The sequence below is a fragment of the Myotis nattereri genome, assembly GCF_964212035.1.
Source record: "Myotis nattereri genome assembly, chromosome: 2".
Taxonomy (NCBI): Eukaryota; Metazoa; Chordata; class Mammalia; order Chiroptera; family Vespertilionidae; genus Myotis; species Myotis nattereri.
In genome coordinates, this window is record NC_138076.1 from 172,472,988 (window position 1) to 172,499,563 (window position 26,576).

The following is a 26,576-nucleotide window of genomic DNA, read 5'->3' on the forward strand; positions in this document are numbered from 1 at the left end:
AACATGCCCGGGTTGCGGGCAAGATCTCCAGTAAGGAGCGTGCAGGACGCAGCCGATTAAGGATTGTCATCATTGATGTTTCTCTCTCTCTCTCTCTCCCTCTCCCTTCCTCTCTGAAATCAATAAAAATATATGGGGAAAAAATCGAATTTAAGGTACTTTAAAAATAAAAATAAAATCTATGGCAAAATTTTCATTTACATTAGTAAACTAAACTAATCCAATACTGCTAATTAGCCCAGTTTAAATGACTGATCATTGAAGGACCCTGTTTATCAGTCCTTTTTTTTGAAGAAAAGCAAGGTAAGGTGCTATCAATATTTGTTACAATTAGATTTAAAGCAAAAGTTGGTATCATAAATATGTAAAATAATAATTACTTTTCCCATTTACTGATCAAAACAAGACTTTCTGCAAGATGATCTTATGCAACTATTCTGAAAACCATTTACATGAAAGGAGTATAGAAAAACATTTAATGTTCAGCCCAGCCATGGCCAGCAGGTTCATTGGTTAGAGCATCTGATCCCACATGGAAGGGTTGTGGGTTTGATTCCAAGTCAAGGGCATGTACCTGGGTTGCAGGTTTGATCCCCAGCCCCAGTTGGGGCACGTGCAGGAGGCAGCCAATTGATGTGTCTCTCTCACATTGCTGTTTCTTTCTCTTTCTCTCTCTCACTACCACTCTCTCTAAAAATCAATGGGAAAAACATCCTTGGGTGAGGGTTAACACACAAAAAAAGATCAGCCCAAATAGTTAAGGAATCAACCAAAGTACTTTGTAAAGAGAGTTTCCCCAGAACAAACTTTTTTTCTTGATTACAGTTTACTTTCAAAGCTAAATGACTTAATAAAATAAACATAATGGTATTAACAAAGTCATATGCTCTATTTCACTTAATCCATCGCATACTTTAGTCTCCCACCATTCTTTGTTATCCTCTCATCACTCCAGATATTAAAGGCATTAGATCTTGAAGGATGAGAGAAGTATATTGGAAACCCTATGACAAGAGCATGATGGTGGCTCCTCCATATTTCATCTCAAGATATTAGAGCTCTGGCCACTAACTAACCAAGCCAAGAGCAGATAGAGATGCCTCCCTAGAGATCTGTTTTAGAGGTGAAATAAAAAAGATAAGGCTAATTCACCAATAACTATCATAAATAACAGCTTTCTTATAAGCTGTCAAGTAAGAATTTCAAGCCTCCATTTACTCATGTTTTGTTTGAAAGGCTTCATAATCAGTTTCCCAAGATACTTTCCTCCTCTTAATCAAATCATTAATAGATTTGGTTTTAAGTCATGCACACACACAAAAAAAAACTATGTTCCTAGAAGGTATTTGGCTAATTTTGGATATTTCTGGCTGTGCATATGAGCACACATTACAACTTTGAGATAGTTTTTCTCCTTGAGGGAAAGAAGGGTGGTGGGAGAGAGGAAGGAAATATCAGACTGTTAACACTGAACTCCAGAATAAAACTTTCAGTTACCTGGAACTATTCTAAAAACATTTTAAGCATTCAGACATATGTAAGTGCATGACCATTCATACACATGTAGTAAAAAAAATTTATCTAGTTCTGAAAATAGTAAACAATTGACAAATGTTTCTTAAGTACAGGAATCAAGCAACAGCTCCAATGGAGACATTCTGATAACCTGAAGTCAATTTACATCAATCTTAACACCCAGGAGGCACGGACTGTTAAACTAAAAATGTTATTATTTGAAAAAAACAGATAATAGAAAAGGAGTTAAAAAGGAAAAATATCCTAGACTTTTCTGATTTCTCAACTTAAAATTCCTTATACCTAGTAGGTACTTCTACACTTACAGAAATCTGAAATGAAAGATAAGCCCAAATGTCATGTTCTCCCATCCCCAGAGCGAGAATCTCTCTTATCTTGACCTGCCCGTGTTACGTTAGCTCATTTATGGCATATCAATTCTTGTACCAGTTATATTTCACATATGCTATATTTACAAATTGATAAAGTTGTTATCAGTTGGGGGAAAATACATATACATATTCTAGTTCCTTGGTGACAGAGACATCTTTCTATCTAACACAGTGCCTTGAATATAGAAGGCAAGAGTAAATTTTTTGTGAATGAGCAGGTAGTAGAGTCTAGAAATATAATACAGGAAGATTTAATTTATTTATTCCCACACACACTGAGCAACTCAGTCAGGATGACATTATTGCACAGAATGCCATTCTTGTCCATATAAGTTTGAAATTTTAAAAAAGAAAATGTTAAAAAATATACCTTTTACAGCACCTAAAAGGCAATCTGTCTTAGTACTTTCTCTTCAGTGTGAAAGAAAAAGGAAAAGTTTTTAAAATACATACTTCGATGTTGAGACTGATGGAAAGAGTAAGTTTTGCTTCTTTCTGGAGAGTAGCTTCTACTACTGACACTGGAGCCAGATCTGCTGTGTGGAGAATCCTTTCTGCCAACAGGTGATTCTCTTAAAAATGGATTTTCTCTTTTATGAGGAGACCGGTCTCTCACATAATGGGAAGCATGGAAGCTTTTTCTTCTAAAGCCATCTCTCATGTCCCTTTGAAAAGAAACGAGGTTAATTATATCCTTTACCCCACATATTCACAAATGGCAAAAGCTCTGAATACCAGCTACTCTACAAGTTGTAATCTTGGTTCCCTTTTCTACCACCACCTAACTTCTGAAGTCAGCCCACAAAATGAAACTATCAGTGAAATATGTTTTAGAATGCATCGTTTTTTCATAGTTTGGGATAGAACCAGGTGGTAAGTGTAAAAGTTTATTTATTCTAAAGCAAGCACAGTAATTTTAAAATGTGAAACCAATACAGTCATATAGCTTCTACTTCTTTTTGCCATTAGCAATATACCACCCAGCTGTCATATTCTCGGACACCTAAAGGATGCCAAAGACTTCCTAAGTGAGGTACTCCATAGCCTATTATCGCCTTTTAAGTACAGTATATACTGATTTTCAAATGTTGAGATTTTTCCCCCACATGACAATCTGGCTATACCTACAGACATGTCTGTTATCACAATTAGAGAAGAAGGGGTACCACTGGTGGGGAGAGGGCAGGGATACTGCTAAACCCTACAATGCCCAGGACAGCTCCCATATACACAACAATAAACTACCTGACCAAAAATGTTAATAATGACAAGGCTGAGAAACCCTGATATATACTTATTAAATCACTGTTTTCTGAATTCGTATTCTTATCTCTAAAAACCAACTTTTTATAATCACTTTTATTTTTACAAATTAAACTTCTTTATTAAGCAATATCCTTAATTCAAAGTAGGACGCAAGCCTAACTTAGCAAAATTTTACAAAATCAAAACTATCTTTAAAATACAAAGCAGCTTAACCAGCATGGCTCAGTGGTTGAGCGTCAATCTATAAACTAGGAGGTCACGTTTCGATTCCAGGTCAGGGCACATGCCTAGGTTGCGGGCCCCCATCTGATTCTCTCTCATCATTGATGTTTCTACCTCTCTCTTCCTCTCTGAAATCAATTAAAAATAATTTTTAAAAAACCCATAAAGCAAATCAAAATTATTAAACTATCAAGACTTGAGCTTCTATTTAAAATAACATGTGGAATCAGACCGGTTTTAATTGAAGATTTAGCAAATGTACCTTCGTATTAAAATTAAAAAACTTTAGCCCTAGCTGGTTTGGCTCAGTGCATAGAGCGGCGGCCTGCAGACTGAAGGGTCCCGGGTTCGATTCTGGTGAAGGGTACATGCCCAGGTTGTGGGCTCGATCCCCAGTGGGGGGTGTGCAGGAGGCAGCCGATCACTGATTCTCATCATTGATGTTTCTGTCTCTCTCTCTTCCTCTCCCTTCCTCTCTGAAATCAATAAAAATATATTTTTAAAAAATTAAAGACCTTTAAATTTCAGAAGAATGCTAAAAGACAAAGCAATGGCATAAAATTTCCAATGTTAAAAATAATTTCAGCATATTGACTGGCACTCCCCAATATGTAAGTAGGTTGTTGTCATTATCTGATTAGTATCCAAAATATATTGCCTTTATAGTTACACTTAAGTTTCTCTAAGCAAAAACAAAACAAAACAGAAAACAGTAAAAACTCATGATTAATGAACTTGAACAAAATACAAAAATAAAGAAATTCTAATATATTCAAGTTTAATCACTAAAACTACAGAAGTCACATCAACATCAGTGAAAGCCAGAGTGGCTGTACAGGTATTACACAGGTTTTAGGAACTGTACCAGGTGCTAGGGACCTAATGGTGAACCAAATGCATGCAATCTCTCCCACCACAGGACTCCCGGGTTAGTCAGAAAGGCTAATATTAAAAAAATAAAAATAAAACATGGAAATACAATCAAGAGTGCATGCAGGGAAACTAACTGGTAACCTACTCAGTCCAGGCTAGAGATAGTAACAGCTTAGATACGGCAGAGCAAAAAAGGAGTCACAAATTTAACATGTACAAGAACACACCTTGGTGGACTCAATGGCACATGGTAAATGTAGTAAGTGTGTCAGGAAATATTAAGCTGATTCCCAGAATTCTGGCAGTGATGGATTATTGAAATGAGAAAAGAAACCTATGAGAAGTAGGGATGGCATCTTAGATTCGAACATGTTAAATTTGAAACCTCACGTAAACCTCTTGGTAGGCAACTAGAGATACTGATGCAAAGACCCGAAGAGATTTTGGTTATAACAATAAATTTGTCAGTAGATAGGCAGTATTTAAGCCTTGACTATGGATGAAAACAAAGGATAAAAAGAGTAGAGGGCCCAGAATTTGGGGCTAGAAAACTACCACACTGAGAGAGAAATGGGCAGTCTGAAAATGAAAGATGGTCACAGAAACATGAAGGAAAGTGGTAAGTTATCAAGAGAGCCAAGGGAAGAGTGCTCCAAGGGGAGAATAAAGGTCTCATACACTGAAATAAAATGAGCTCTTACTGTTAACTTACTTTAGGGATGGAGAAGAGGAGGCCAATATTGAGAGAAAAGATTGCCTACTTTCTCTGGGGAGAAAGAAAAGAAACGCTGAGCTACAGTTTCCTGGTCCTGACGCCAGATGGCAGTAAAATCACAACATAATAAACAGTTCAGAACTATCTCAGTGGCCTGCGTGGCTGGATACACTTGGGGAAAATACATGTCAGATTTTAACATCTCAGAGCAAAGTAATGTCTCCTCCCCTTCACATCAACCTCTCCTATTGCCGATAGCATTAAGCAAAAACATCACAATTGGACCCATCTGGTTTGGCTCAGTGGACAGAGCGTTGGCCCGAGGACTGAAGGGTCCCGGGTTCAATTCCGGTAAAGTACCTCGGTTGTAGGCTCAGGGAGCATGCTGGAGGCAACCAACATTGATGTTTCTCTCTCTCTCTCTCTGTCTCTCCCCATCCCTTCTACTCGCTATAAAAATCAATGGAAAAATATCCTTGGGTGAGGATTAAAAGAAAACAACAACAAAAAACACACACACACACAAAAACATCACAACTGGTATCCTCTACTGTAAGTATCCTCTTTGATAAAGTGATAATATTAGCCATCATTTATTCATGTGTGTGTATGAAACGAACTATGAAGAACTACCCTGACTCTGAAGAAGCTTAGTATCAGATTGGGAGAATGGGACATAAATATTCCAGAGGGCTAGTACTGTAATTCAGAAGAGAAAAGTATATAAGATGGAAAACTAACCTGTAAGTTTTTAAAGATGAAATTTAGATCAACATTGTTTCGAACCTCAAATATACTAAGAATATTTGAAAACTAAAGTATCATAGGTGAAATTTTAGTATTTTTTTACTTAACCCAATTTATTACAAATATTATCAACATGTAATCAATATTAAAATTTTGGTGAGATATTTAATATTCTCTTTTTCTCTTACTTTTTTTAATCCTTACCCAAGGATATGTTTTACTGATTTGAGAGAGAGAGGGAGAAGGAGAGAGAAAGGAAGAGAAACATTGATGTAAGAGAAACAGCGATAGGATACCTCTCATATGTGCCCCGACCTGGGACTAAACCCACACGTGCCCTCACAGAGAATATAGAATCGAATTCGTGACCTTTCATGTATGGGACAATGCTCCAACCAACTGAGCCACACTGTCCAGGCTATATTCTCTTTTTCATTGTAAATCTTGAAAATCTGTGTATTTTATACTTACAGAACATCTGTGTGAACTGCCATATTTCAAGTGCTCAATAGGCACATTCAGCTAGTGGTCCCCATTTTGAACAGCACAAATTTAGGTGGTAGAAAAAGTATTCCAAGCTTCAAGAAAAAGCAGAGCAGAATTAAAGGGTATTATGCAAACAAGAACAGAGTAGTCAGAACAGTGAAAAAAAAATTTAAAAGCAGTGACTAAAAAGCATAGGAAGGAAATTATTAAAAGGAAAAAGAAAGTAATATCAAATACTGCAGAAGCTGGAAGAGATCTCTGCATTTAAAACCTAGGAGTCATGTGACCAGTGAATGGGCTGCCCAGTGAAGCTTTGGAAACCAAAGCACATTAGAAAAAATTAAGGTATTTTTTAAGCCATTACTTTTTTGTCAATAAAATTTGACAGAGGGAAGAAGGGAGAGAATTGGGACAGTATTTTGAGGGAAGGGGCTTATTTGATCACATCTGGAAATTGAGGAAAAGGGTTAATTTCCTGTAGAAGGAGAAACTCATAATTTAAGACTCAAGAATGTTACTGATAAGGAAGAAGCCAAAAATCAACAGGAGAAAATAAGACAAAGAAACTAAGTAGAAGAGAATGGCACTGAAGGAAAGAAGAAAATAAAAGGGCTAAAGAGAAAAATTCTTGTTTCCAAGAGAAAATATGAGAAATCTCGTATCAGAAGGGCTTTTTTAATCTCAGTAAAGTAATTCTAGAAGTCATTAATAGGAAGTAAACAAAGTAAGAATGTGAAAGAAGCTTGAGGCAGAGTGGAAAGTTTTGACCTTTACCCTTTGAGGGAAAGTGTTCCTCAAAATGCAGTCCCCAGGCCTGCATCAGCATTACCTGGGAAGGTGATAGAAATGCCCATTAACGGGCATCAAATCACACCTACTGAATCAGAATTTCTGTGAGACCAGGATTCTGGGCTTTAACAAGACCCTCCAGGTGATTCTCATGCACACAAACCTGAGAAGGTTCTCCAAATAGAGAATCTCACTAACATGTAAGCACTGTATATGAGGATGATATCTATAAGTCAAAAGCAGAAACTCAGATCCCATGAAAGCGGCAGAACAATTCCCAGGGATGATTCTAGGATTTGACCATGCTAAAGATAAGAGCCGAAAAACGTAAGACCAATCCTGACCTAGTGTTAAAGGTTATCATCAAATCAGGATAGAGAGGAATGGAGGGAAAGACTGTGAGCCAGAAATTATAATCATCAAGGAAGAAGGAATGGGATCCTGGAAACTTATCAGCAAGTACAAGGAGGAGGACAGGGTGGTGTAAATGGGGATATGTGGCAATCAATGTCTGAAGATAGGAGATTTTTGACTGTACAGCTGGTGGGGTACAAAAGTGCAGCCAAGAAATTCAAAAGTGATAACGATAGGAGTACAATTCAAACTGAACATAAACAGAATTACAGAAAAAATAGTTAACTATGAGAATGTTGACAGTGTTTACCTTCAAGATACTGTACCCTGAGGCAACTACTGAAGGCAAACTTATTGACGTAAAAGACGAAAGTGAGCTCCAGCCAGTTTGGCTCAGTGGATAGAGCCTGAGAACTGAAGGGTCAGGGTTCAATTCCAGTTAAGGGCATGTACCTGTTACATGCTCAATCTCCAGGGCACCTGTGGGAGGCAACCAATCGATGTGTCTCTCTTACATCGATGTTTCTTTCTCTTTATCTCTCCCCCTCACTTCCACTTTCTCTAAAAATCAATGGAGCCCTAGCCAGTTTGGCTCAGTGGATAGAGCATCGGCCTGCGGACTGAAGGATCCCAGGTTCAATTCCAATCAAGGGCACATGCTCAGGTTGTAGGCTCAATCCCCAGTGAGGGGCATGCAGGAGGCAGCTGATCAATGATTCTCTCACATCACTGATGTTTCCATCTCTCTCTCCCCCTCTCCCTTCCTCTCTGAAATCAATAAAAACATATTTTTAAAAATGGTATGTAGAAGAAGCAAATTACTATAAAATAAATATATTTTAAAAAATAATAAAAATCAATGGAAAAGTGATTCCCTTGAAAAATAAAAGGGAAATAATAGGAAACGTCAGGTAAGGATTAACAAAAAAGACCGTGACCAAAAGAATGAAATGTGCCAGCGGAAGAGAAACTAACAAAATTCTTCACATTAAAGGAGCTCTCAGAGGTATTTCACAATGAAAAGACAAAGATAAATGTTGGAAATTGATGCAATCTTAGAATGCAGTATGGCAATTCGCCAAGACATAAAAAAGATGTTTGTTCTGTATCTTAAGTTATAAAATGAGATGGCACCACTCTAATAAGCTTTTTACAAAGAAATAAAACTCTAACTCTCATTGTTTCTAATGTGTTAAATTACAGTGCACTAAATGAGTATTTAGGTTTACCTTTTTTTTCATTTCCCTGTACATTTCTAATTGACAGAGTTTGTTTTGACAAAAAATTGTAAAAGTCACAAATGTAATTTTTCCCATTGACTATTAATATTGCCTTGTGATTGCTTTGTGAGAATAATGATCACCTATGGGGAAGAAGTGGAAAGTAATTGAGCAGGGGTATAAAGAAGCTTCTGGATACAAGTAATGTTCTATTTCTTAACCAAATTGTGGTTACACTTACGGTAATTCATTGAGCTGTATACCTTGATTTGTGTACTTTATGTATGTTTACTAAAAAGAAAGGTGCCAATTTTCTTCTAAAAACGTGATATAGAAAAAATATCATTCCTTATTTAACATGACCTGAAAGGATTTTTTAAAGAAAATGAACAGAACTTTTTATCTTTGAGAAAATAATTTTCATTAATATTTATTTTAAGAAAACACAAATTGTGAGACCAACTATTGTCAGAAAATCATTAGTACATTTTAATGATTTCTTTAGAACACACAAGTAGCATAGCATTATATGACAAGCCCAAAATAAGTCAGCCTTGTCAATTTCAGCTACCATCACCTGGTGTTAGGTCAGCTTCCCAGAGGATCACTAAGAAATCAGTGCAACGTGATTAGGTTCCTCCAATTCAGGATAATCTGTCTGCAAAGGCAAATCTTCCAAGAAATCATGCCACTTCCTATATTTTTGCTATTTATTTTCCCATTATTCAGAAAAATGCTATCTTAACACAGCAACTCTTAACCTTCAACATCACTTCCAAGTATTATGATTCTTTTTACCCACTCTATAGGAAAAGTCAGTAAACAGATTTACAACCTTTTATAAATAAAACATTAAAAAATAACACTTGATAATAAAAAATATTGTTTTTCTCCCATAGTTTTTCTTAAATCTTTGGAGTCTGCTACTATATCAATGCAACTAAACACTATCAAATGACTAATGAACAAATAAACACAAAATGGTTATTAGTAGAAAAATTTAAGTCTTCCATTGTCCTTCTGTGCACTCACTCATGGTTTTAATTCTATACTCCACATTTAACAGACATTTTCTATTAAATTTTTTATATTTTTAAAAAGTATTTAGCCCTGGTTTGGCTCAGTGGACAGAGCGTTGGCCTGTGGACTGAAGGGTCCTGGGTTCAATTCCCAGTCAGGGCACATGCCCAGTACAGGGCATGCAGGAAGCAGCCAATCAATGATTCTCTAGCATCACTGACATTTCTATCTCCCTTCCTCTCTGAAATCAGTCAATCAATCAATAAGTAAAAGATTATTACTAATTACTACATTTAAAATAAATAAATAAAATATTTATATTTCATAAAGTTCAAGCCAAAGATACCATTACCTCAAGGCTCACCTCAATTTCTGCTACTTCAACAAAACACCACTATTACATTCAAGAATACTTCTAGCCTGGCCAGCGTGGCTCAGTGGTTGAGCATCGACCTATGTATGAAACAGGAGATCACGGCTCAATTACTGGTCAGGGCACACATCCAAGTTGTGGACTGGATCCACGGTAGGGGCATGCAGGAGGCAGTCAATCAATGATTCTCTCTTATCATTGATGTTTCTCTCTCCCTCTCCCTCTCCCTTTCTCTCTGAAATCAATAAAAATAAATTTTAAAAACAAGAAAAAAGAAATACCTCTACATCCAAAAATTAAGAACTAAGTTGACAGCTAAAAAAAAAAAAAAATGTAGAAAACCAAATTATTTTTTAGCAAACTGCTCAGAGTCATCAGAGCTAAGAATTCAGTAAAGAACTATGGAATCAATAAGAAGAGTAGATAGAAAGCCCGGAGAGCTGGGCTTATCTTTTAAGAGGCTGCTTTTCCCTATATGTATCTGCCAATTTCTGAAGCAGCAGCTGAGAGGATGAAAAGTTGAGAAATAATTTTGATAGCTTCAAAGGATTATAATATAAAAATAGAGTCCAGATCTTACCAGGGAAGGAGGGTTGAAACCCCAAAGGGCCACAAAAGTGCAGGGTAAACTGGAAATAGACTAGCCTGGCTTCATGACCTAAATTCCTTAAGGTAACCTTGGATTGCTAGTGACTCTAACCCTCCGTTTGAAATGCTCAGACGTTTCTGTTTTCCTGATCATTAAGATTCCTTAAATTTATTTCAGATGTAAAATCCCATTTTAACAAAAAACAACAACTAAAATCACAGAAGTAAAATAAATTTAAGCTAGACATTCTTAAATATAGAACTGTTTCCAGAAAAACTGTACAAACTAAAACAAAGCCACATAAACGACTGTCATTGAGTATTTAAAGTGCAAAACATGAAAACCTCTATAGATTATTGGTTTCCCAAAAAAAATTAAAAGGGAAATTATCAATTAATTGATACAAATATCACAACTTTATGCATGCTATTTTTATTTTTAAAATGTGTTAGTCCTACCCTAGCTGGTTTTGCTCTGTGGATAGAGAATCAGCCTCTGGACTGAAGGGTCCCGGGTTCGATTCTGGCCAATGGCATATGCCCAGGTTGCGGGCTCGATCCCCAAAATGGGGCGTGCAAGGGGCAGCCAATCAATGATTTTCTCTCATCATTGATGTTTCTCTCTCTCTCTCCCTTCCTCTCTGATATCAATAAAAATATATATGTATGTTTTAAAATGTGTTAGTCCCTCCTTGGCCAGTGTGGTAGAGTTGGTTAGAGCATCATCCTATGTACTGAAGGGTCGTGGGTTCGATTCCCAGTCAGGGGACATACCCAGGTTGTGGGTTCAATCCCCAATTGGGGTGTATATGGGAGACAACTGATCGATGTTTCTCTCTCACATCAATGCTTCTCTCTCCTTCCTTCCGTCTCCCTAGAATCAATGAAAAACAATCCCAGGATGAGGATTAAAAAAAAAAAATGTATTAGTCCCAACACTCATGATTATCTATAAAATTCAATCAACAGCAACTAGTATAACTTTCTTTATGCAAGTATCATCCTAATTTTAAAGAAAGAATTTTGTTTATTTTAACAATTACCCTGAAACATGCTAAATAGCAATAGGATAGTGGAAACTGGGGCACATTTTTAATGCCATTTCAAAAATCAGAGGGTAGAAACTTTGCACTGTGACTACTGCAAAGTTCCATTTACACAAGAATACCTACATCTAACGTCTTCAAACCATAATGTTTTTAGCTATGTTGAAAATGAGGATAAATGCACGATATAATGGGTTAAATACAATTAATTATCAGGAAATCAAAAAGAGCCTTTGAAGAAATATAAATAACAGTATAACTGGAATTCTTACTATAAAGATTTTTTTTAAAGCCATGCTTAACTGAACTAATGTTTTTTATTTTCAAAAAAACAGTTTAAGAGTTGGGACAGCATCTTCAGCTGTATCACAAACATTTCAGCCATAATGCTGGATACACACAGGAGGCAAAGTTACCTGGAGAATGGAAGATGGGAAGAACTAATGCCCTATAATGCACAGTTCCTCAGAATATAGTCTTGAAACTATCTGCACTATATTTACCTCGGATGTTGGTTGCGAAAGCCGATTTATAAAGCTCAGAATTCTCACCTATTAATATGCATCCCCTCAAGGTAATTTCAGCCCATGACATCAGTCACTTTAAGCAGACATATCTTTACCAGTTAAGAGTAAAATTCAATTAAAGTAGGAGGCAGGGAATGTAAGAGGAGAGAGGAAAGGGGAGAAAGACAGCATTTCACTTATCTGAGACCTCATTTTTCTTTCCTTTGCACATCCAACACAAATATTCCACACAAAATACTGACTACTTCATTTCTAGTCAACATGAACTTCAAAAAGGAATTAAGACTGGGAATCATTTGAAAAAGCAGCTAGTAGGGAAAACTTAAGAATAAATTTAAACCTCAGATATCTTTTTTTAGAAACTTTAGAACTAGGGTGCTGTGACTTAAGTGAAGGGAGTTCTCATATTACCTTTTATTTTACACTACCCACAAAAATAAATGTCTTGCAGCAGAGTTGTGATTAGAAGTTTGATGACCAAGTCCAGAGCCCTTTCCACAAAACCACATCTTTACACTTAAAAGTATTCTAGGCATGAGATATGGACGAAGAGATAAAACACTGAGTATTGTTACAGAGATAAAATAAGCTTAAATTGCTATAACAAAAATACCCAAAAATGCAGGGTTCAGTCACTACACAAAAGAAGTCTAGCTACCATCAAACAGTCTAGGGCAGGCATGCCAGGGTGAGAGACTCCATGCAATCATCCAGAAACCGAGGCTGACCACTCTATTTCAACATGTGGCTTCCAAGGCCACGGGTCTGCTGTCATTCCATTCCAGGACCCACCCTGCAACATGGGAAAAGGTCAATGTGCGTGGAAGAATACATGTAGAAGCAGAACTCCTGTTTACACTTTACTGGAGATAAATTAATCATATGGCCACATCTAGATGGAAGGAAGGCTGGGAAATATAGTCCACCTATGTGACTAGGATGTGTGGAGAAACACTGACTGGTTACCTCATGCACACACCCGAACTGGGGACCAAACCTGCAATCTGAGAATGTGCCCTAACCTGGAATTGAACCCATGACCCTTCAGTGCTTGGGATGATGCTCTAACCACTAAGGAAGACCACCTGGGTGCTACCATAGTTTTGTGTTTTTTGTTTTTTTTTAATTTATTGCTTAAAGTATTACAAAGGGTATTACATATGTGTCCATTTTATCCCCCCGCCCCAGACAGTCCCCTAGCCTCCCCTATCCCCCAATGTCTTATGTCCACTGGTTATGCTTATATGCATGCACACAAGTCCTTTAGTTGATCTCTTACACCCCCTACCTCCTGCCCCCCAACCCTCCCCGGCCTTCCCGCTGCAGTTTCATGAAATATCTTTTTCCATTCCTTTACTTTTAGTCTGTGTGTGTCTTTCCATCTGAAGCAAGTCCCTTGCAGATAGCATATGTAAGGGTCTTTTTTTTTTAACCATTTAGACACTATATGTCTTTTGATTGGAGCATTTAATCTATTTATTTGCATTTAAAGTAATTGTTGATAAGTATGTATTTAACACCATTATTCATATAATTTACTGTATCCTTAATTAAGGATATATTTTATTGATTTTAAGAGAGGGAGGGAGAAACATTGATGTGAAAAAAACATCAATCGGTTGTCTCCCATACACACCCCAACCAAGGATCAAACCCACAACCTAGGTATGTGCCCTGATCAGGAATCAAACCCACAACCGTTTGGTGTGCAGGACAATGCTCCAACTAACTGAGCCACCTAGCCAAGGCATTCATATTTTTTTATCTTTTTCTTCTTCTTCTTAAAAACTGTTTACTATGTCTTACTGGTGGTGATGAATTCCTTTAGCTTTTTCCTTTTTCTTGTCTGGGAAGACCTTTATCTGACCTTCAATTCTAAATGAGAGCTTTGCTAAGAAACAATCCCCACTGGTTTTTACTTTTCTGGGCACTGGAACCCTGGCAGGTGAATCCTGGTGTGGGACAGAACCCCTTGTTCCTTAGTGTGTGGGACAGAACCCCTCGTTCCTTAGTGGGAGCCTCCCGATTTTTAACCACCACATGTGGCATGGAACCAGCCAATTCTGTGTCTCTGTCCCTACCACCAGTCTCAATTTGGCTTCTTCTTTATATCCTTAGTTATAGAATTTTTGTTCAGCTAGATAGATTTCAGGCTATTCTGAATGATGCTCATTCTGTAGTTTACTTGTAATTTTGATGTGGTTGTGGAAGAATAGGAGTACCGCATTTATCTACACTGCCACCTTGAGCAGAAGCCCCTTGAGGTTTGATACAGACAGTCCTCGAGTTACATCAGACTCGACGTATGTCGTTTCGTGGTTACGTCACCATCTCCCATCCTATCTAATAAAGGAGGAATATGTTAATTGACCATCACACCATCGCAAAGATGGCGGCGCCCACAGCCAATAAGGAGGAAATATGCTAACTGACTGCCACACCCTCAAAGATGGTGGCGCCCAGAGCCACAAGATGGCAGCACCCAGTCCCCTCAGCCCCACTGGAGCAGCAGGGGCGCTCCTCACGCCTGCCTCCAGAGTCCCCCAATCCCCTCAGTCCCCGAGCCGCCCAGGGCCAGCCCAAGGTGCAGGCAAGCTTCAGATGTTGGCTGCCCAGCCGCCCAGGGCCACCTGAGACTCAGGTAACCAGGGCCGGCTGAGGCTTGCGCTGCCAACAGTGGCAGCAGCAGAGGTGTCATGATGGGGCATCGCCTTCCCCTGATCGCTGGGTCGCCTCCTGCCCCTGAGGGCTCCCGGACTGTGAGAGGGGGCAGGCCAGGCTGTGGGACAGCCCCCTCCAGTGCATGAATTTTCATGCACAGGGCCTCTAGTTTATTTATAAAAAAAAAAAAAAAGTTCCATCATTTCGCTGTATGTACATATATGCTTTATGTTTTTATTTATTTATTTACCACAAGTAAAGGTCAGGAGTTGTTATCTTTCTTTTAATTTTTTTTACTGTTTCACTTCATTACTGCTGTGTATGTGCTCCATGTGAGTGACGTAGGTGCTTATGTAGGTGGGTTCCAACTTACAGCAAAAATCGTGTTATGTCGCGCCATAGGAACGAATCTTCGATGTAACCCAAGGACCTACTATATCTCGTGAGTCAAGTATCAAAGTAGTTATGTTATTAATTTCATCTTTTTACCTGTATTCAGGCTGACGACTTCCAGAATGATCATCTCTTGTCCATTTATAGTTAGATTCATCCTGTAAAATAAAAAGTTACTTAGATATTTATTTGTGTTATTTTGATCACATAGAATATATCTAACAGTAGTACTAGGAACCTAGTCTCTAAGACCAAAATAATATGAAGACAAAACACCTTTCTAAATTTCTCTGAGGCTATCAAACAGATTGTCAAACTGCAGCGGGAAGGCCGGGGAGAGTTGGGGGGCAGGAGGGAGGGGGGTAAGAGATCAACCAAAGGACTTGTATGCATGCATATAAGCATAACCAATGGACAAAAGACACTGGAGGATAGGGGAGGCTAGGGGACTGTCAAGGGCGGGGGGGAAAAAATGGACACATATGTAATACCCTTTGTAATACTTTAAGCAATAAAAAAATAAATTAATTAATTAAAAAAAAAAAGAGCTTCACAGATAAGGAAAAGCTAAAGGAGTTCATCACCACCAAACCAGTATTATATGAAATGCTGAAAGGTATCCTTTAAGAAGAGGAAGAAGAAGAAAAAGGTAAAGATACAAATTATGAACAACAAATATGCATCTATCAACAAGTGAATCTAAGAATCAAGTGAATAAATCATCTGATAAACAGAAAAAAAAATTTCTCTGAGGCTAAAAAGCATAAAATAAAAAATATACAAATCATCCATTTCAACAACTAAATTAGTAATAAACTGAGAATCTGTGGTACATTTATTTCAATGAAAATGCTTAAATATTTATCTGGTAGGCCCTAACAGTCTTAATGCCAAGGACATATATATCAACATAACAATAGCTAAGGGCTGTTCAAGAACAAAGGCTCAATTTAAATTTAATTAAGTAGATGTTTCTTGGCCTTTCATTTTATTCGTATGTCAAGTTATCTCATCAATTTTCAAGCTCAATAAGAAATTTAGTACTTTCCCACTTTTCTCTCAAGTTTTCATTTCTCATCTTACCTCCTATTAAATTTGGAAACAAGAAACCACCCTTGCTGATAAGCTATGTTAGAGCTAACTGTGGCACTAAGTTTGAAATTAATCAAAGAAAGCAAATACATTGTGTCCTCTAAGATAGACACATTTAAAAAGGTTCATAAAAAAAGAAACACATAATAATCCACACCCAATTAATTTAAAATGATACACAGAACAATACAACATGTGAATTACTTACAATCAGAAACAATGATTCAGCTAAATAAATACATTTTCATTTCCTTTAGCATCACAGACTCTGCTCTTATATAAATAAAGTCTATTCATCATTTTTCTACACAACATTAAATATAAACAAAAGAAAAAACTCAACAGCTATAATTAAATATTGGATCAAGTAAGTAGTTTGCATTATATGACTGAAGTCTAGAAAAGAATCAGTGTCATAAATGTCCTAAGAATCTCGAGTGGGCTTGTTTGTTTGAAGGGAATTTAAAGAGGAAATGTTGTATACAGTATAAACAGTATTTATATCAATAGAAAAAATTATTGTTGAGGCACTATTATGCTACAAGGCTTTAGAAAAAAATCATGTTCATGAGGATTCAAATACAAATTGGTCCATTGAATCCAAAATTCCCTCTCTACAGTAGCAAATGGCCACAGGGTTTTCACAAGAGGGTTAACAACTTTATGCAAAGATCAAATTGTTTCTTCCTGAGACTACCTGGAATAAGGGCTCTGATGGCAATATTCAGTATTTCTAGGATAGGGATAATGCATATTTACTTTTCAAAATGGAATCCCTCTTCTTAAAGGAAGAGCATGACATGTTAAAGTTAAATAAAATAAAAATTAATTCTATGAGAAGAAACCCTAACACTCCAAACTTTCAAAGCAAACGTAAGAAAACACTAAATAGTCTCATTATCACTATAGAATTGTTAGCGCAACCACGACATGGCAGTGAGAGAACTGGACTCCCATACGTATACCCACCCTAGGTAAGTCACCTTACCTCCATTTCTTCAAGTGAAAAGTATAGAAACTAATTCCAACAGCAAATGTAAGGTCAAATTTTATCATAAGAAATGCTTGAATAGGTACTGTCAACTACAATATTATACAATAGGGAAGGGGGGAAAGAGATAATGTAGGAAAATGGCCTAGCAGAGGAAACATGCAAGCTACATTGAAGAAATTGCATCAAGGAATATTTTCAATCAAGCTCAATGACAGATTACTGCAACATTAAATACATAGTTTTATAATATTAAAGATGATCACAAAAAAAGATATAACAGCAGTCAAAATAGTAATGATATCAGCCAACATTTTAAAAGTGCTTACTATGGGAAAGGTGATGTTTTGAGTGCTTTCTAATCTGAATTAGTAAATAAATTTTAATAATAACTATAGCAAAAATGAAACAGAGACTCAACCTTAACCCAACCTCACCCACAGCATTTCATCATGCTAAAAATAAGCAAAGTAATCATAAGTGGGCACATTTGTAAGAGATGGTAACCACGTAGTCATCACTTACTAAGTCCCAAGGGAACAGATTACCTTTAACTGCTTCTGCAAATCCCTGATGATGTGGGCTAGTTGGAATTGATGTCATTTAGATAAAGCTCTCCAGAGTGCTTACCCACTTTGTCCAGCACCCCAAGATTCTTCACTATCAGTTCCCATTTGACAGCTCCAGCAGGCAATTCAACAGAGCATCAAGCAGGAAGTGTTTATTCAACTGCCTTCATGACCAGTCACATAAATTTTAAAAATTACATGACTTTTAAACTTATGAAAAAAGTAACAATTAGTACATGGGGTAAATTTACATACTCCTCTGTGAGGTGGACCACTTCTTCGATCATGAGAAAAACTGCGGCCCTCGTCATAGTCTCGGTAATCAACATGACTGTAATATCTACTGTAGCTTCCTTCACCCGGTCTGTCTAGCAGTGGTGGTTTCTTTGTCACAATATTAACTACTCTATGGTAGCCATCCTAAAACAGACAAAAAGAAATATACAACAATCACTAATTTCTCTCTTTGGTTTTGGAAAGGTTTCAACAAAGCACAGGAGATCTTATCCTTAATCAAATAAAGTAAATGTATAAACAAACAAAAATGCTTAAATGAAACAACATGAATTTAACTAACAGTACGGCCTTCACATGGATTAAAGGAAATAAAATCGTTCAATGAAGAAAACCAGGTGTTTAACATGCAGCAATGCAGAAAACCATAAGTAAAAGAAAAATATTTTTTAATAATAAATAAACTACAGAAAATAAGAGTGTTACAATAACTCTAATCTCTAATTGCCGAGGAATTTTAGGAATAAAATCATTTAAGATAACATACATCCTTGGTCTATTGTTAAAGTATACTGTTCATAAGAAATGCAAGACTTTTCTACACATTAGCAACAGTAAATAGGGAGGTAATACTGAGGTAGGAAGATCAGGAGGAAACATTTTGCTATCTCTCCACAGCTCTGGACAAAGGAGAGTTTTTGACTTCATAGGTTTGGACACAAAAGAAAACCGAATGTAAAATTTGAATGAATTTTCAAAGTAATATGTTGTTAATGTTTTAAAGCAGCGGTTCTCAACCTGTGAGTCGTGACCCCTTTGGCAGTCGAACAACCCTTTCACAGGGGTCGCCTAAGACCATCCTGCATATCAGATATTTACACTACGATTCATAACGGTAGCAAAATTACAGTTATGAAGTAGCAACGAAAATAATTTTATGGTTAGGTCAACATGAGGAACTGTATTTAAAGGGCCAGAAGGTTGAGAACCACTGTTTTAACGTTTTAGGAACTGAATGGGTTATTTGTGGGGGTTAGGAAATTGGGCAGAGGGAGAACAACACTGGTCTTAGATTAGTAGCTGCTGTGAAGTAACAGAACAAAAATGATGATCAACAGTAAAAACTAGAAATACAGAGCACATATCTGTAAGTAATCTGCTCCTGAGCACTCATGCTAACTTTCTATCAATGTTGGGTGAGATAGAGGTGGAAGAAACTGGTAAGCTATCACAGTATGTAAGACATGATCAACTAGTAAGTTAACTAATTTAACAAAATAAAAAAACAAAGCATAAAGCCCAACAGTCAAAGCTGGATACTTTACCTTACTAAAACTCAGTTTCATTATTTGTAAAATTAGCTTAATACCTACCTCATGAGGTTGGTGTGAGGGCTAAATAAAAAACAGATTGTAAAGCATTTAGCACAATAGTATAAACTAAGTGCTCAAAGAATGTTTACTACTTACGTAAGTCTACTTGAAGCACTAAAGTTTTTAATTGTCTATTTCTGAGATTACTTCTTAGCATTGATAACTACAACTATTCAGTTAATAAGTTATTACATCCTATTCAAACTTCCCAAAGGGTAGGAAATTTGTTAATGTGCTTGGAAAAAATAAAATCAGTAGTTCATATCTACCTGACAGCTAAAATATCTACCTAATTTTTTTCCAAAGTGGTTTCCTTCTTTAGTATGTTAGATATTAAATTATAAGAAACATTTTATATGTTTGCATCAGACATACTAAACAGCCTAGCTGGTTTGGCTCAGTGAATAGAGTGTCTGCCTGTGGAGTGAAGGGTCCTGGGTTTGATTCCAGTCAAGGGCACATGCCAGGCTGCGGGCACATTCCCAGTAGGGGATGTGCAGGAGGCAGTCGATCAATGATTCTCTCTCATAATTGATGTTTCTATCTCTCTCCTTCTCCCTTCCTCTATGAAATCAATAAAAATATATTAAAACAACATAGTATACAGATTAATTTACTGAGTTTCTTCTAAACACTATCTTCCACAGAGCTTTCAATTAAATCTAAGCAAATGTTAATCTTCCAAAAAATGTCATTAAGCCAAAATTAGTAACATTACAAATTATAACATTTTCTAATTCAAAACGTATTATTCAAAAATGTTAATTCAAAATTTGTTATAAAAGTAGAATTACTGATTTCTCCAGTTTTAAGAAACCATGAAATTCCATCCCACAATATTATTTGTTGGAACATGCTTATTTGGAGGATGGTGGGGTGCATATGCCTAAACATTTCTATAAATGGAGAGAGAGCTTCTTCCTAAGCAGCCTATTCCTTTGTTCAACTCCCCCAGTTACTAGAAAATTATTTCAGGATTTTAAAATGTGTATGGGCCCTAACCAATTTGGCTCAGTGGATAGAGCGTTGGCCTGCAGACTGAAAGGTCTCAGGTTCAATTCCGGTCAAGGGCATGTACCTTAGTTGCGGGCACATCCCCAGTAGGAGGTGTGCAGGAGGCAGCTGGTCGATGTTTCTCTATCATCGATGTTTCTAACTCTCTATCCCTCTCCCTTCCTCTCTGTAAAAAATTAATAAAATATATTTAAAAAATAATAAAAATTTAAAAAATTAAAAATAAATAAAAAATAAAATGTGTATGGTAAAACTTTCAAAGAAGTAAAACTAGAATCACATTTAGTTACATATTTAACAAATTGTTTTTACCAAATAATAAATGGGGGGGAAAAACAACTCCTAATAACAGCTCTTGTATCTAGCAATAAAAATCAAACTGTTTCCTGTTTTGAGAAAGTGTTCAAATATAAGTACATTATAGCATCTCTGCACTGCAGGCATCTAATCTTAAAGAAAACTCCCTAGCTATATGAAAAGATTTAAGGAAATGAAGATGACTATATGAGTCTGTGACAAAGCAAAAATATTTTCAGAGACAGTTCATGCCTTATCTAGGTACAACATTCATGGATTTCTTTTTCTTTCTAATAAAATCCATGATGAGTGACAAAGATTTCAGAATTTCTCTTTCAAAAGCTTATACTAAAAAAGTTCAAATAGCCCTGACTGGTTTGGCTCAGTGGATAGAGCGTCGGCCTGCGGACTCAAGGGTCCCAGGTTCGATTCCAGTCAAGGGCATGTACCTTGGTTGCGGGCACATCCCCAGTGGGGGGTGTGCAGGAGGCAGCTGATTGATGTTTCTCTTTCATCGATGTTTCTAACTCTCTATCCCTCTCCCTTCCTCTCTGTAAAAAATCAATAAAATATATTTTTTAAAAAGAAGTTCAAATAGTACTTTTCGTTACCTGCAATGCCAAACCTGAATGAAAATATCATCACTCTTTGAAATTCCTGTACAAATCTTACAATAAGCTATACACATGTAATTTTCCTCTCTAAATGCTAGCAAAAGTACACAAGGCTTCAGGACTGGTATGTTTGGAACCTTCATTTTAGAAATATCTTAGAAAACAATGGCACCATGACATACAAACCAAAAATAAAAACTAGAACTTACAAAGTAAAACTTAAAAGGTTTTTGAGGATAAACGGGATCATTTTCAATTAACTAAAAATGAACTCAATGAAATTATTAGGCTGGATACAGATTATTGGGATTATTATTTCTTTGAAATTACTTATTCTCCAATGTCAATAAAATATATTTTGCACACAATTTAACACAAAAATATTTAAAATAAAATTTTACTGCATAAGCACCCCCTTTTAGCATGCTTATCTGTTAGAGCTACACAATGAAATATTTATTTGCATTTGAAATATGGTATCTTGGATTTACTTCTAAATAATCCGAGAAAGAGAAAAGCAGTGAAGGCACAGACAAAACAAGATTAACCTTGAGTTTTGATAATTGCACTTACAGAAACCTTATTTTGTCTTATTCATTGCTCTATTCCCATCATCTGGAATATCATTTGGCACATAGTAAGCACCACATACATAATATATATTCTTCTTTGCTATCCCCATGTTGTATCACTTTTGGCATCACATGCTTTTTACTAGAAAAGTACCTAACAAACCATATCTAACTAAAAAATTGTATTACACAGGCTGGTAAACTTTTCTTTTCTAAGTATGAGGGTTCTTCACTCTGATCCATCCTAGTTTGTGACAAGCATTTTTATTATAGCACTTACTGGTTTAATTAGCTTGCTGAGTTTTCTTTTTTTAAAGGACATACTTACAGAGAAAAGGCGGGGGGGAGGGGGGTGCGGAGAGAAAGAAAGAGAGAGAGAGAGAGATGGGTTGCCTTCCGTGCACTCCCTGAACTGAGATCAAACCTGCAACCCAGGCATATACACTGAACAGGAATGGAAACTGCAACTTCTCAGTGCAGGGGACAATGCTCAACCAACTGAGCCACTACAGCGGGCTCACTTGCTGAATTTTCAATGAAATATTCAATTGCCTTTTGGGGATAATTTATCAAATATATTAAACTGGAACTGTCCCAGAAAATTAGGACACATTGTTGTAGAATGTAGCCAAGAACTGATTATATCTCTCTGAAAATAGTGACAACAAAAAAAAGGAAGCTCAGTAGGACTGGCTCAGTAGGTTTAGTATCATCCTGTGCACCGCTTGGTTGCCAGTTCAGTTCTGGGTCAGGGCACATACTTGGGTTGTTGGTGCAATCCCCAGTAGGGGTATGTGCGTGCAGAAGGCAGCCAACCATCAATGTTTCTCTCTTTTTCTTCCCCTCCCCTTCCCTTTCACTTCTAACCCCCCCCCCCCCCCCCCCCCCCCCCCGCCTCCCAGTATGTCCTCCAGTGAGGATTGTTATTGTTGCAATTCTGTCAGTCAAGAAAGTTAAGCACCTGCTAGGGCAGCTCTACAGTAATATTACTAAATCAAAACTAAGCACATTAACACTTAGATTTTGCATTTCATGTAGTAATTTTCACATTGGGGAAAAAAAACTTTAAAAAAACATTGCACTTGCCCTAGCCTTGGCTCAGTGGATAGAGCATGGGCCGATGCTCTAACCACTTAGCCACACCGGCGAGGGTATAAAAATAAGGACCTTACAGACATCTAGAAGTTAAATGCAGATATTCCCAATGAAGGAATGTATATACTTATATACAGACTCTCTGTAGCAGGGGTCCTCAAACTACGGCCCGCGGGCCACATGCGGCCCGCCGAAAACATTTGTTTTTTTACTTCAAAATAAGATATGTGCAATGTGCATAGGAATTTGTTCATAGTTTTTTTTAAAACTATAGTCCGGCCCTCCAACGGTCTGAGGGACAGTGAACTGGCCCCCTGTTTAAAAAGTCTGAGGACCCCTGCTCGGTAGTGTACCCCTTTGAGCTTTACATCCTATCTACCCAAGTTTAAGACCAAATAAAAATTTCTGTGCAAGCACCTTACATAAGTAATTTATTGATACACAAGTAATTTTTAAAAGCTATAAAGTTGTATACTGAGGATAAGCTTTCCAATACTCAAATTTAGTGTAATTTAATATGGGCACCAAAATATATGAGTATCCAATTGCCTTTCCAGGTTCAACAAAACTAGGAGGCCACAAAATTCCTGCTTTTATTAATGATAAAATAATAGTGTCATAGGTACCTTCTCAAGTCTCCCCTTCAAGTCATATTATATATCAATCCAATGTTCCTTAAATACATTTCTGACATATCAGAATTAGGAATGAATGGGGCAAAGAGAGAAGAAAAAAAATGCAGTAAAATTGCTTTTCTAGTATAGAACCCAAATATAAAAAATAGAGTATTATCTTTCTCTATTCCAGGCACTAATGATAGTGGCTTCTCACTTTTAAAAGAATTAACTACAATTTTATATTTAGAAAATAATAATATGCTTTTTCAAAATTTAAGTGAAATTTTTATTGAGATATGACATATACACAAAAAAGTATACAAATCACAAATACACTCCTGGATAAATTCTCTTCAGTTAATCACACTGTGCAATTACTACTCAGATCAAGAAACTGAACATTCCTAGCAAGGCAAAAGCCTTCCCATGCTGTCTCCTAGTCACTACCTTTGTCTTCCCAAATGTAACCACTTTCCTGACTAGTTTTGCCAGTTTTGACACATTATATAAAAGAAAACACACAGAATATACTCTTGTGTATGGCTTCTTTCTTTCAGTATCATGCTTGTGAGATTCACACATGCTGTTGCATTTGGCAAAATTCCATTCATTCTCATTGCTGTACAGTTGTAAATTAATTTATCCATCCTACTAGTAGACATTCAGATTGTTGCCATTTTGGAATTATTATGGATAATGCTGCTTGTGAACATTCTTGCACATGTCAATATGATATAACAATATAGTTTTTAAGGTAATATTAGATAATCTCTGCATTGTAAGAAACTATTTTAAAACTTTTAAGCTATGTTTTTATTAAATCCAGTCAGAAATTATAACTTGATTGAGTTACATTTCTAGTTTTAGGGTCACTTATCACTTTCACCCAAGGATTCAGTTGAGACCATGAAAGCAGATGTGAATATAAAATTACTCTTTCACCTAAATATAGGCAACAAACACAATAGCAGTATTTGTGCGACATCACTAACAGAAGTCAGATATTTCTATATCAAATTATTGCTATTGCAAATATCTCAAAATATCATTTACACTCATCACTACTTTGAAAATACTGCAATAAAACTCCTACCACTAGCTCTTGATATTTAATGATTGATTGACCTACCAACGAAGTACATATACTACATCACAAATTTGGTTTTTAATAGTTTATTATCTTCAAATAAGTGGTTCTGAGAAGGGCTCCATATACTTCACCAGGCTGCTAAGGGGATCCATGGCACACAAAAAAGGTTAAGAACCTATGTTTTATTTAACTAAAATGTAGGTGTAACATAGAAGGCATAATTCCCAAGAGCCATCAAAGGAGTACGTAACATATTGAGGGAAAAGAAAGGCTTTATGTTACTAACCAAAATAAGGCCCAGTTCACTGGGAAAAAAATGAATCTGAGTCTTGAGGAGGGGGAATATGGGAATATTAAAGGATTTATAAATTAGGAGAGGCTGATTAGGGGGATGGGGAGACCAATCTACTGGAATAAAAAGGAAAAAAAAGAGACCTGTATAAGGTCTGGGCATATTCTGTGCTCTCAAAAGGAGAAAAGCAATTTATGCTCTTCCCCCCTAAGAGAAACCAAGTAGCTAGAGAACTTAAGTAAGATTTCCCATTGGGCAGTTAGAGATAGTTGAGTATAGCTACTATGACATCAAGGGCAATTGTGGTATAAAACTTATCTCATGATCTCACTCATATGTGTAATCTAATGAACCAAATAAACTGATGATCAAAAATAGACCCAGAGTCATAGAAGCTTGAACAGACCGTTGAACCTCAGAGAAAAGGCAGGGGAGGGTGGTTATGCATATATGAACTCATAAACATATATGCATAACCCATGTACACAGACAATGGGGTAGTGAGGGTCTGGGCAGAAGGAGGACAGGAGTGGGCTGGAAGAGATTAATGGGGGGAAAAGGAGGACCTATGTAATACTTTCAACAATAAAGATTTTTTTTTTAAAGTAAAAATATAAATAAATAAAACATCTCTCTGCTTACTGCTGTTGAAATTATTTTACCAAGGAAAAGAGGCTCTGTTTCACATATATATATACAAAAGTGGATAAAAAGAAAATGCTTTTGGTTTGTGCAGATTTTACTACACTCTAAATTACCAATTGCATGTCCTCATTAATTGAGGACTTCCATCAACCTGTGATCTTTACTTCAACTCCTGATATAAGTGACATCAGTGTTCATCAACAATCTGCATTTCTTAACTCTTCATATAAGAATCACCTGTTGAACTTTTAAACACTGATGTCCAGATCCTACCTGCAGATAATTATGACTTAACTAGAGGCCCGGTGCACAAAAATTTGTGCATCTGGGGGGGTTGGGGTGGAAGTCCTCAGCCCGGCCTGTGTCCTTCACAGTCTGGGATCTCTTGGGGGATGATCACCCTGCTGGCTTAGGCCCGGTCCCAAGCTGGCAGTCAGACATCCCTCTGGCAGCCCGGGAGCCCTCGGGAGATGTCCACTTGCCAGTGGGGAGCAGGCCTAAGCTGCAGTCTGACATCCTTAGTGCTGCTGAGGAGGTGGGAGAAGCTCCCACCACCACTGCTGTACTGGCAGCCGTCAGCCTGGCTTGTGGCTAAGCAGAGCTCCCCCTGTGGGAGCGCACTGACCACCAGGGGGCAGCTACTGCATTGAGTGTCTGCCCCCTGGTGGTCAGTGTGTGTCATAGTGACCAGTCATTCCCAGTCGTTCTGCTGTTAGGTGCCGGAAGTCGGTCCATCCTTGTTGCTTGACACAGTTGCTGCAGGGGAGAAACATCTGCACAGCATATGTTTCAAGGGACCTGGCGTATATAGCATATTGTTTTTAATATGTTTGCTCCCCTTCTTGGCACTATGTGTTTTAACCAAGGTCACCTCTCCGAGAAAGGTTGTTTCCC

General features: G+C 37.1%; 1 protein-coding gene across 6 annotated transcripts in view; it reads right to left on the reverse strand.

The window, feature by feature from the left end:
• Positions 1–26,576, reverse strand: part of PPHLN1 (periphilin 1) — a 103,516-nt gene that overhangs the window by 62,677 nt on the left and 14,263 nt on the right. For 4 of the 6 annotated variants that reach the window (XM_081082832.1, XM_081082835.1, XM_081082833.1 and 1 more), the window contains 3 exons: positions 18,095–18,259; positions 15,284–15,345; positions 2,361–2,572 (listed from right to left, as the gene is read on the reverse strand). In XM_081082832.1, coding sequence (XP_080938958.1) covers positions 2,361–2,572; positions 15,284–15,345; positions 18,095–18,259 — 439 coding nt within the window. The remainder of the gene's footprint in view (positions 1–2,360; positions 2,573–15,283; positions 15,346–18,094; positions 18,260–26,576) is intronic. The other 2 variants (XM_081082836.1, XM_081082837.1) reach the window with 1 other exon arrangement.